The sequence below is a fragment of the Pseudochaenichthys georgianus genome, chromosome 13, assembly GCF_902827115.2.
Source record: "Pseudochaenichthys georgianus chromosome 13, fPseGeo1.2, whole genome shotgun sequence".
Classification (NCBI taxonomy): domain Eukaryota; kingdom Metazoa; phylum Chordata; class Actinopteri; order Perciformes; family Channichthyidae; genus Pseudochaenichthys; species Pseudochaenichthys georgianus.
In genome coordinates this window covers 37,030,981-37,042,812 of record NC_047515.1, presented here as the reverse complement: position 1 = coordinate 37,042,812, position 11,832 = coordinate 37,030,981, and the positions used below count along the sequence as shown (strand labels likewise).

The window sequence follows — 11,832 nt, the reverse complement described above, 5'->3', positions numbered from 1 at the left end:
CATCATTTCATTTGGAATGACAACTATGGAAATAAACATGTAGTGATTACAAGGCATTACCAAGAGATGAAAAATGTCAATACATTCCTGGGCTATAGAGTCAAATATAGAAACAACACATTTACTTTTTTTAGCATATATTTAAACGCGTTATTCCTGATAGGGAAATCAATAGATAAAGGTTCTTGTCATGTCCATGAGATTGACATATTTAGCCGTCAAACCATGTGTTAATTTAGACATTTTGTATTTATTCAATTGTAAAAAAGCTTCCAAGGCTAGTCACAGTACTATAGATTTTATAATGAACTTTTTTCTATATTTATACAGATATCCTGGGACCCAGATATCCAGATATCCTGGGACCCAGCCCACATTTTGTTAACATGCATCTCCTTTTACTCTTTTGAGCTACTCTATCAATCCCTGATGTACTGTACAGGGGACATCCTGGTCTTTCCAGTGATATGTCATTGGTTAAAATTGCATGCTGGGAAGTTCCTCTTTCTTTTCATCCAAAATGGCTGGCATACCAAAAACAAAATGTTATAGAAGCAGGAGGAAAAGTCAAATATTGTTGAATAATTGTAATTTTTACCATGAAAATCCTATATGTTCTTGTTTATTAACAACAGTTATGTGAAGAACTGTATAATTAGTTCTGAAAGCAATTCAATAATTCAAGTTTTGAAATAACAGCTCTTTTATAAATGTCCATCCTAGTGGACGTCAGGACCATCTTCATGGACTTAATGACTCAATATTGTTGCAGGAGACGGAACTGAAGCAGACATTTTCTGTACCAGAAAGTTCAGGGAGATTCAGATTTTGAGCTCTCAGATGAGACGAGGATTTCACACATCTAAACCTTTTAACATGGGATAGAAGAGGGTCAAGAAGAAGGAGGGGGAGATGCAGGAGGCTCCATGATGGCACAGACATAGAGACAGATAGGGACGAGCTGGAAAGACATGTCCCTCTGTGGGCCAAGAGTAGCACGTATGTCTTATTGTTGTTTTTATTTTAAGTGGAGCCATGAAAAATGAGAATTGCCTCAGGAATGCCAAGTTTGTTTCCATGGAGACCACATCCATAAAACTAGTCAAGATGACCCTACAGCCCGTGCCGACTGGAGTCAATGAGGTACTTTTCCCACTACCTTGACTACAAAGTCTTTGAAGATCTGGAAAGATTCACCAAAAACCAAACTAGTTTTTTATTGACCAAATAAACAGCAATGTTCAGATCAATTACTTATGTTTTAAATAAAACTGAATGTATTCTTGTATTAATATCACTCTATATATAACCATAATACGTTACATAGTCTATCTGTTCATTTTGGCTGTCTTTTCAAACTAAAATGGTCCCGACATCCTCTGGATATACTGTAACATTTAAAAATAAAATACAATTTAAAAATTCTAAATTGCAAGATGTTTTTTTAACCCTAAATAGGTAGGAAATAAAAAATAAAGAAGATTGGAAAACATTCTTTTCCCTCGGTTCCCACTTCCCAGGAGGATATTTGTATTCCATTTATAATTATATGTATTTTATTTCGTATTTATTTTATTATGTAGAAACTGTCACAAAACCCAATCACTTACTGAACAAATAGAGTATTCTGATTTCTATATATTCTTGATTTTGATCTTATTATGAAAGTAGAATAAATAATAGAAAATGTATGTATCAATGAATGGATGAATACATTAATCAATAAATAAAAATAATTCTGTTCAACTTTAACCCATTTACTGTCAACATGCAACTTCATACACTTCTTCACGTTGGAACAATATTTAACAATACTTTACAATATGTGTGCTTTACTCAATACAATGATCTTCTCCCCTTTACAGAGTATCAGCACAGAACCGGAACTCACTTCTCGTGCGCTCTGACACGTCAGCTGTAGGTGCCGGACGCAGTTAGTTGTTGCACGCGCCGCGTATCCTGGTTCCTCTGTGTTGATATTCGCCGATGTAAACTGTTCAAAGTCAAACGGTAGTATTTTTATTGGGTTTTATCACCGTTATTAAGTTGCCATCCTGTTTGCGAAAGAATAATTAACGAATAAAACCAATTCCGGTTGATTTCACCTGTAATCCAGCCGCTTGTGTTTAGCATGGGTGATTTAGCATGCTGTTATCACCAGGTATGCATGAAATCATCTTCAATCTTGTTTAAATTGATTTTTCCAACTGCTTGCATGCCCTTTCTATGCCTTCATATTTGCTGTAATTAATCTAATGGAGAAATGTATTGTTTCCTAATTTAATTGCATGTTGTAATTCAGTTGTATTCTATACCGTTACACCTGCGTTAACCATTCAATGATTTACATAATTATTCTTAATGTAATTTCTCTCTATGGTGTCAGCGAGCCAAGCAATTCATGTGGAAACATTGCTTTGCATTAGGACTTATTTCACAATGTGGTCAGACAGTTTGTCTAGTTCACTTGTACTATAATAATATAAATTGTACTTAAATAGTACCTAGTATACATTGAGTGCTGTTCAACTTGCTGACAATCAAATCAATTAAAACACACCAAAGAAATGCAAGTACTGCTCTTTAAGACCAAGCAATTATAGGAATAACAGAAACCCATTATACACAACAACAAAAGACTGAAACAAAGGTTAGTGTAAGAATGATAAAAAGGAAGCGATAGATAGTTCATTTAACAAAAGTCCATTTTCATTTAGATATGTTCAGAAAGCTTGTATTTCTTGTAACCTTTGGTAGGGATTTACATAGTTTAGTAACTAAGTAATAAAGAAAACATCTTTACGTGGGAGAGTTCATTAAAAAAAATCCAAACTGAATAATTAAGCTCATAAATACAAAGCTATAGCTGTAATGAGCATTTTTTAAAATTGAGAATATCCTGGATCTTTTGTGAGACCTTGGAAGTGTCTCCTTTCACCCACATAATCAATAAATAATTAATTATTCTCTGTATTTGCTCTTTCCTCTTGCCATGTGCACTGTGCCAAGCAGTATATCATATATTAGTCTGCTGGTCATCATTCCAGAAACTCACCTTTCACCAAAACGTTTTCTTGCAACTATTTGTATGTAGGTAAGAGCTCAATGTAGCTCAATGCATGTTTCCACTTATCCAGTGTGCTAGCATTACACAAACCTGTGTATTCAATACGGTATTGCGTATTGTTGTTTGTATCTTTGCTTGTCTGTCTGGGAGGTTCTGAGGTTTTGTCATGATGACAGTGCAAAAAAAAAAGTTTAATTTGAATGGGATTCAAAGGTTGACTTATGGTAGCTTTAAAAACGTGTAGTGAAATATCGTTCAGTTTAGATGTTTGGGTATCTTATTTTCATCTATTTAAAAAAAAAAAGTATGTTATTCGATGATTTTTTTTTGTATTATATTATTTATTTATTATTGTATTTCTATATTATTTAAAGCGACTTTGAGCAAAAAGCATTTATTTTATTTTATTGGTATTATTATAATGATCTTTATTCTGCAGATTTCCTGAGGGCACAGCGGGTTTGATGCCCACTGCTCCAAGATGGAGCACTCTGATTTTATGACACACAAGAACGGGCGCCAGAGGAAGGCGGCGAGTGTCGCCTTCTCACCTGAGGGCATGACGGACATGGACAGGGTAGAGATGAGCTCTTCTGATCCGGAGTTAGAGGAGGAAGCAGAGGGTCTCATCAGAGGGTCTGACTCTGAGGGCAGGAGGCACAGGGTCCGGCCTGCTGGGGTCCGTGGAGAGTTGGGGAACGTTTTGCTCCTTCTGTTCCTGTACGTGCTGCAGGGGATTCCTCTGGGCCTGGCGGGGAGCATCCCTCTGATTTTACAGAGTAAGAGCGTCAGCTACAAGGACCAGGCCTTCTTCAGCTTTGTCTTCTGGCCATTTAGTCTCAAGCTCCTCTGGGCTCCGCTGGTGGACGCGCTCTACTTCAGCAGGTTTGGTAGAAGGTAAGAATGACGTGTTCATGCTGCTGTTTTCATCTGTGTGGCTTTGCTGCCCCTCTTTCGTACACTGTGTATGTTTTGTCACCTTTTTCTGCAGAAAGTCATGGCTGGTTCCCACACAGTACCTGCTGGGCCTCTTCATGCTCTACCTCTCTGTGACGGTCAATTCCCTGCTGCAGAGTGAGGGAGGACCAAAAGTGGTAACACTCACAGCTGTCTTCTTCATGCTTGCCTTCCTGGCAGCCACACAGGTAGGACGTCACTGTGACAGGATCCTACATTCTGGAGGATAAATACATTAAAGTTGATGGTTTCTCTTTGACTGTTAAACACCTGAACTTTTGAAAGAACATCCATAACATTCATCTGTTTGCAACTTATATATATCAATATTCCAATTACTTGTATATAGACTACTCTGCACTATTCCCTATTATATTTTATTTTATTTTATTTACTTGCACTATTTTATCTGTTTTATTGTGTTGCACTGTTGGAGGAGCCAGCCATTTTCCTTGTCATAACTACACTGTAGCGATGTACACATGACAATAAAAGCCTGGAATCTTGCCTCCATTGGCTGCATCGTCTCTGCCTCTCAGGACATCGCTGTGGACGGCTGGGCCCTGACTATGTTGTCCCGGGAGAATGTGGGCTATGCTTCTACATGCAACTCAGTGGGCCAGACAGCTGGATACTTCTTAGGGAATGTGCTCTTCCTGGCTCTGGAGTCTGCAGACTTCTGCAACAAATACCTCAGAACAGAGCCCCAGGACACAGGCATCGTGACCTTGTCAGGTATCACATATCCCTGACATAAACTTACCAGAAACATATTCACCTTTTGACCCTTGCATTGGAATTTGAGTTGAATGAAGTCTCTAATGCCGTCTTTCTTCTGTGCAGACTTCTTGTTTTTCTGGGGGATAGTGTTCCTGGTTTCCACGACGTTGGTAGCCATCATGAAAAAGGAAAACGAGCAGGGCAAAGGGAAGAAGAGAGTCCAAGAGGAGACACAGGGCGTCATGGCAACCTACAAGCTGCTGTTCAACATCATCAAGATGCCCACCGTCTTGACCTTCTGTGCCTTGCTCCTCACTGCCAAAGTACTTCACCATCACTCGGTTTATCTTTTTGAAATATGACTTTGAGAGTGTTGCCTGGTCTTACCGTGAACATATGTTGTGATTAACAGATTTCTCTGTGTTTCAGATTGGCTTCTCTGCAGCGGACGCAGTCACAGGTCTGAAGCTGGTGGAGGCCGGAGTCCCGAAGGAGCAGCTGGCCCTGCTGGCCGTGCCCATGGTGCCTCTGCAGATCCTGCTCCCTGTGATCATCAGTAAATACACCGCGGGGCCCCGACCCCTGGATGTCTTCTACAAGGCCTTTCCCTTTAGGTACAAGCACACACAGCCATGCACTAGCATTACATACAATAACAGATAACAGAGTGCTGCCGTTTGTTTCCTTGTATCTTCTCTTAGTATTGTTCCTTGTTTATGTTGCAAATGGAGCTGCTGTGATGCACATTTCAGACTTGCTCTGATGTAAAGTATTATCGTGTCATATCGTATGGTTTTGTGCTTGCAGGTTGCTCATAGGACTGGGGTACGCTCTGCTGGTGTGGTTGACCCCCAGTTTAAAACAAGATGGAGGGTTCCCTGTTTACTACTACGGCATAGTGCTGATTAGCTACGCATTGCATCAGGTGTGTTTTTCTGTTGCTTTTTGAATATGTTGTTTTTCTTCCTTTTTCAAATGATGTAATCGTGTTTGGGTCGCTATTCTAGGATTGTCAGCAACACTAGTGGTGCATTTCCACTGCAGGGCCTCGCACGGCTTAGTACGGTATAGTTAGGCCTTGGTAGGCCCGGCTCACTTCATGCTGCGTTTCCATTACAGTTTAGGAACTGGGGTAGTAACTATAGTAACGCAGTGTAGGCGGAGGCGTGACGTCATCTTCAATGCGAAACACAAAACCAACATCAGCCGTTAGCTGTTAGCACTCAGAGCTCGCTCCATATCCGGCAGACCAGGTGTTGTAGCTGTCGGATTTGGAAGCCCCCCCTATATGTTTGTCCAGGATAGTCACAACTTCACCAAAATCACACTGGTGTTTGCTGTTCCCCTCTAGTTTGTGCTCGCAAAAGCATTTTACTCTGGGCCCAGCAGGTACAAAACTAAAGAGGGGCTTCCATATCCGGCAGCCACAACACCTTCTCTGCCGGTGCAGTTGTAGGGTGGGTGCCATACTGTATCTGGCAGGAGAAATACCTGCTCTGCTGAACATGTTATGTAGAGAACAGTGCAGATCTTCCCTATGGACACCAGGAAAAACCTAGTCTAAAATAAGGAACATTAATAGTGTGTTATAGACACAGATATAAGATGAATAATACACTATATTTTAGGGCACCTTTCAAAATATTCAATGTCACTTTAAAGTAAAATATGAGTGGCTTTATCAGACACTTAAACAACAGAGAAGGTTTTAAGAAGTAGGACTATACTGACAAAGGACATCTTATCCTTTCATTGTCACGGTTCTGTAGGAAGGAGGAACATAACGGAGTGGGACTGCACTTAAAAACGGAAGTTTGTTCCAATACGAAGATTGTGTCCTGAAAACGAGCCACCTCGCAATTGTATGCACATTATTTATTCAGCCAGTAATCTGATGGGAAAGAGAGAAAAGCGTATTGCACTAGACGAACGCTCAATACAGCCGATGACGTCACCTTTGCGTCCCCGCGAACAGGGCTTCAATCTACGGCACGACACCGGAACTACGTCTAGTGGAAACGCAGCCAAAAACGGGGCACGGCACGCTTAAACTGCGCTCCACGCTGTAGTGGCAATGCGCCGTAAGACAGTGACGGTTTGCTTCTAAAAAAGGCCTCGGGACCCTCTGTGTAAGGGAAGCTTCTGTGGAGCAGTGCAGTGGGAGGAAGGAGACACGGTGGAGCAGGAGCTTCCATGTCAAACACTGGAGGTTTATTTGGAGTTACGGCCGGAGCATTCAGATCACAAGTCACACAGTCACGGGGAGACTGCACGGGAGAGTTGCCACGTCAACTCTGGAGCGCCTCTCTCTCGTTTAACTGGTTTCACAGAGTAATCAACATCTCTTGATAAGATAGTTTAACCAGTTGGGCACACTGAGTCACTTGCGTCCGTCACCTATGGCCTCGAAGATGTCATACCTTGGAGTCCGCAAACAACAAAGAAGGAAGTGTCCCAGTGCACCCACAACAACAGACCATCTGTGACCTAGTGGTGACCGGTCACAGAATGGGAACAATAACATTATGGCTGAAGCAGCCTGTGTCCTTAAAGGAGATGAGAGACGTCAGGGTTGGTCCTGTACGTCCTATCTAGGAGTCTAGGTCAATTATTTCCCTAACACTCTGCACATTTCTACTTAACATTATATTAGGGGGACCAGGTGTTGGTTCTGTGCAGCGCTGCACCGCAAATAGACGCCATTCCCCAAATCAGTGGCCCTTGTAAAGCGTGGCCCGTTTGCTTCAGTGAACACACAGTTTGAGAGCTGATGAGAACAAGCACCACTTGTTTATTACTGTTGATGCAAACAAACTTCACTTTGACAACTGCATTGTTTGTTGGAAAGAAGATCCATTCAAACCAAATATATTTAAGTCCTTTACCTGCATCCTGTGTGCAACCAATAGTTAAGCGTTCTTATTCATTTCTATAGGCTAATGATTTCAATGAGAACGTTTATTTTCATGGTTGGTTAGACAAATCTGAACAGTTGCAAATGTTGTGCCCTTGGATTAAAAACTAGGTTTCAGTTCTTGTTTTTCAGTCAGGTCTTTTTTTAACTTTCAAATCCTATTCTTCTGTTCGTAGTTTATGATTAAATATGAAAGACACGTGCAAAAAAATACAAGATATTATGTTTTTATTTAATTTTAACCAATTGTATTTAATTGTATTATATTTGTAACTCCTGAGTTATGCCTGTAAATACGCTGCTATGACCTCTTTTCTTCCCGATTTGGGGATTAACAAATTACATATAATCTTATTTAATCCACATTTGTGCATCGTCATTGCGAGCTTGGATGTCATGTCTCATATTTCAAGTTATTGTTTAAAAAGGTACACAACACGATTTGCACTATCTCTATACACTTTATTTTGTTTAATTTCCACGAGATGTCACTGTGTAACAGAAGAAAATCTTAAATGTCATTAGAAAATGTTTCTTTTCAATGGATTATTAAAACTATTGATCAGAGATGGGGATTTAGGAGTAATTGACGAAATATATATTCTGTTTCTGGCCCTTGTATTTTAGCTGTCGGGCTGTCAAGTGTTTGAGTGCCATGGTTAGTCCGAAAACCAGCTTTAACAGATGTTTCCCATGTCGCCCCCCAGGTGGCGCTGTACAGCATGTACGTGGCCTGCATGGCCTTCCATGCCAAAGTGAGCGACCCCCTCATCGGGGGGACCTACATGACGCTGCTGAACACCGTCACCAACCTGGGGGGGAACTGGCCCTCCACCTTGGCTCTGTGGATGGTGGACCCCCTCACCTCTAAGGAGTGTCAGGGGGCGGCGGGGCAGAGCTGTGGCTCTCCGGAGGAGGCGGGGGTGAGTGAAAGAGGAAGAGGGGGGAGGGAGGGAGGGAGGGAGGTAAAATCTGCAGTGGTGTGGTTACCTGTGTTCCTGGGCCTTTTTCCCTCCTAGATCTGCCCAGTTGGGCTGCGTTGCTGCAACACGCGCAGGAAGATCCTGGAAGGGCCCCCTTTAATCCCTTAAGCAGCCCTATGGGGTTTACACAATTCCTCCACTGACCCAAATACACCACAGAAAGACGGCTTTAAAACTGTCAAACTATAAGATTTATTACAAAGACGCATATAACCAATATACATCCTAGGCTGAGAGGCAGAAACAACAGGGTTGCTAACAAATGATGGAAAATGAAGCTTCCTTACTTCAGTGATAAACGTCGCAGGGTTAAGAAAAGGTGTGAAGGGGAGGCGTGTGGCGCAGTGGATAGAGGCTTGGTGTTGGGATCAGGGGTCACAGGTTCGAACCCCACTGCAGTCAGCATGTCGTTGTGTCCCTGAAGACACTTCACCCCAAGTTGCTCCTGTGGGGATTGCCCACAGTATTTAGTATGGAAGTCGCTTTGGATAAAAGCGTCTAACAAGTGACGTGTCATGTAATGTAAAGAAGAAGAATTCCTCAGGACTGGGTGGGAGGATGTTACTGAGTCCGCTGTAGGGACACTACAGCGTCTACTATAAGACATCGAGGTACTTCAGCCTGTATCGCCATTCAAACATGTTGAAACAAAGCTGAAGAAACCCACACAGCTCGGTAAACACTGAGCTCATTTTACAGTAATTCTAATACATGTTTCAACCTTCAGGTTTTTCCCCTTCTGGTTTTAAATAGTGTTGAAGGTTCAGAACATATACGCACTTTAAATAAGCTTCATAAGCAGCGTAACTTACATGATCTGCGCTTCTCTTTCGGTTGTTTCCATGAACGTCTCAATGTTGTGTGACATTGCGGCCGCAAGGTATTGTGGGACGGCATTATCTCCTCTCTTTTTCTATAGGATGGTCCAGTGTTTCCTAAGCTAAAGGAGATAGTAAAGGAAGTATTTAAGCTCCTTTCCTATCATCTAGACTAGACACAGGTGTCAAACTCAAGGCCCGGGGGCCAAATCAGGCCCGTGGTGGATTTAACTTCGGCCCGCAGGATAATTTCTAATTACTATTAGATCTGGCCCGCCGGTATATTGCACGCACACCTTCACTCCATCTTGAGGGTCTCCTCCGCTCAGAGCCTGACCCCAAACATTGATGACCTTGCCCCCAAGATGAGAGGCCAAGTATCTGAACTAGCATCACAGAGCAGCACACTGAGTTTAATGGATGTTTCCTTCTGCACTTTGTTTCTCACGACAACAGGGCATGTTTGTTTTTTCTTTGAGGGAAATCGTTTTGTTGAAGCTGTTGTTGGCCTGTGGGAAAATGTAATGATAAGAAATGACTCTGGAAAGCTGCAGATAGAGCCATAAGAAATGAATGCAGCTGATTATTTAATGTTTAATGTTGTTTTTATAGGCAATCATTTAAGCTTTGTTTGTTCCAGGTTTAATATGTGCAATAAGTTCATTTCAATACGTTTTGCAATAAACATTGAACCAGTCCGGCCCTCGACTAGCACCCATTTTTAAATGTTGGCCCACTGTGTATTTGAGGTTGACCCCCCTGATAGAGAATTCAAACGGCTCTTATCATGGCTGACACTTAAAGATATCCGGGTCACAACTTCCTGAGAGAAATGTAAAATTCGACGCAGCCTAGCAGTCCCCACTCGGCATGCACCTTGTTGCAGGAACGAAAAACACCAGAACACATACATGTGTATTTAGTTAGACTTTACTAATTGACTCCTTTGTCCCCGTTCGTCCCTCCAGCTGTGCGTTAAGGAGGGCGGCGCCTGTGTGACTACACTGGACGGTTACTACGTGGAGTCGGTGGTGTGTGTGGTGATCGGTCTAGCCTGGTGGGTGTGGTTAGGGAAGAAGATGAGGAGGCTGCAGGAGCACAGCCCCGCTGCGTGGAGGTGCAGATCCAATCACTGATGACACTCCTCCTCAGGACTTCTGACTCTTTCATTGTTGCTCAGCGTAACGGTGGACATGTTGTTTCACTCCGGTCCATCCTGTTTACTCCCTGCTCCAGCTGTTCAGAAATCACTCTCAAACTATGTCACCTTGACCTGCATAACTCTGATGAAAGACGTACAAGTCCTTCTCATCATTACTATATCCCGGAGAACTGAAACTACGAGCTAACTAAAACGTTCTATTTTTTATCCTGATACTTTACTTTGCTGCTTCAAACAGCCTTACCAAGCGAGAGCTGAGTCAAAGAGTGTGCTCAAATACATTTCTGGGTTTGTTTTTATCTGCTTGGAAGGCCAGTGTGTGGCTAGAAATGTTAACAAAACAAATAATTTTAAGCCCCTCCACAAAAAGAAAATGAGTAAACCCAGCACTTCAGAGTCTTGTTCCCGGCAAGTCAGCATTTCATCTGTATTACAGCGACACTAACGGGAACAGACGGGAAACATACACATGTACTTCTTCTAATGAACTGTAAGCATTTCTCTAATATCTGATGCTGGTAAATCCAAGTAACTTAAACCCAGTATGAAGATCATTGCTGTTTGACTCAGATCTAAACTAATGTTTTTTTATGATTATTTAAATATATGTTTTCCCTTGAGTGATTTGTGCCTTGTTTACTGTTTCAAAGCCGGTTGATTCATGAAGGCAGGGGATGTTACCATTGAAGTTGATGAACATGCATCGAGTAACACTGTAGTCTGTAGTAGATTACATAAAACATAGCTGCTATCGTTCTTTAGTTTGGATATACTTTATGATAGGACGCTCAGCACACATTCCTCATGAATACAAGATGAGCTGTCCAGAATATTAAATGTTTAAGAAATATTTTTTTTCTGATCAGATTTATTTTCTACCCATATATGATTTTTTTTTTTTTCAAAATTCCTACTTTAATCTCAGATCTTGAGAAAACATTCGCTTTCGGTCAGATCTCAAAAAAGAATTTCACATGTGACCCTAATCCTCTTCCGTAGCGTTCCCTATTATAGGACCAATTCAAATCCTTGGAGCAATATTTGACAGTGCAGCTTGAAACATTTTTACTATAATTTTTTTTTAAGTTGCAAGAAAAAAACAAAGACATATTTGTCTCTAAATGTTTTTTTAAACCGATTAGGTTTTGCAGCATTTTCAAGTTTTATAGATGCATTCATTTTGAGACGCATTGTATGTGAATATGCTGTAC

At 41.4% G+C, this 11,832-nt stretch overlaps 1 protein-coding gene across 2 annotated transcripts; it reads left to right on the top strand.

The window, feature by feature from the left end:
- Positions 1-1,901: 1,901 nt before the first annotated feature.
- Positions 1,902-11,241, top strand: slc33a1 (solute carrier family 33 member 1). Of its 2 annotated transcripts, none has more exons than XM_034096728.2 (9): positions 1,902-2,010; positions 3,507-3,964; positions 4,059-4,212; positions 4,564-4,759; positions 4,868-5,067; positions 5,174-5,358; positions 5,552-5,669; positions 8,366-8,581; positions 10,428-11,241. In XM_034096728.2, exons 2-9 carry the CDS (start codon positions 3,549-3,551, stop codon positions 10,593-10,595), a joined length of 1,653 nt encoding a protein of 550 aa, XP_033952619.1. In that variant the 5' UTR covers positions 1,902-2,010; positions 3,507-3,548; the 3' UTR covers positions 10,596-11,241. The 2 variants fall into 2 exon arrangements, with proteins under 2 accessions (XP_033952619.1, XP_033952620.1); XM_034096729.2 differs by lacking the exon at positions 1,902-2,010 and adding an exon at positions 2,022-2,161.
- Positions 11,242-11,832: the final 591 nt, after the last annotated feature.

Coding starts and splice junctions, on each gene's coding strand:
- slc33a1 (XM_034096728.2), top strand. CDS start 3,549: ATGGAGCACTCTGATTTTATGACACACAAGAACGGGCGCCAGAGGAAG. Junction 4,213..4,563: donor CCTTCCTGGCAGCCACACAG/GTAGGACGTCAC, acceptor TCTGCCTCTCAG/GACATCGCTGTGGACGGCTG. Junction 5,359..5,551: donor TACAAGGCCTTTCCCTTTAG/GTACAAGCACAC, acceptor TTGTGCTTGCAG/GTTGCTCATAGGACTGGGGT.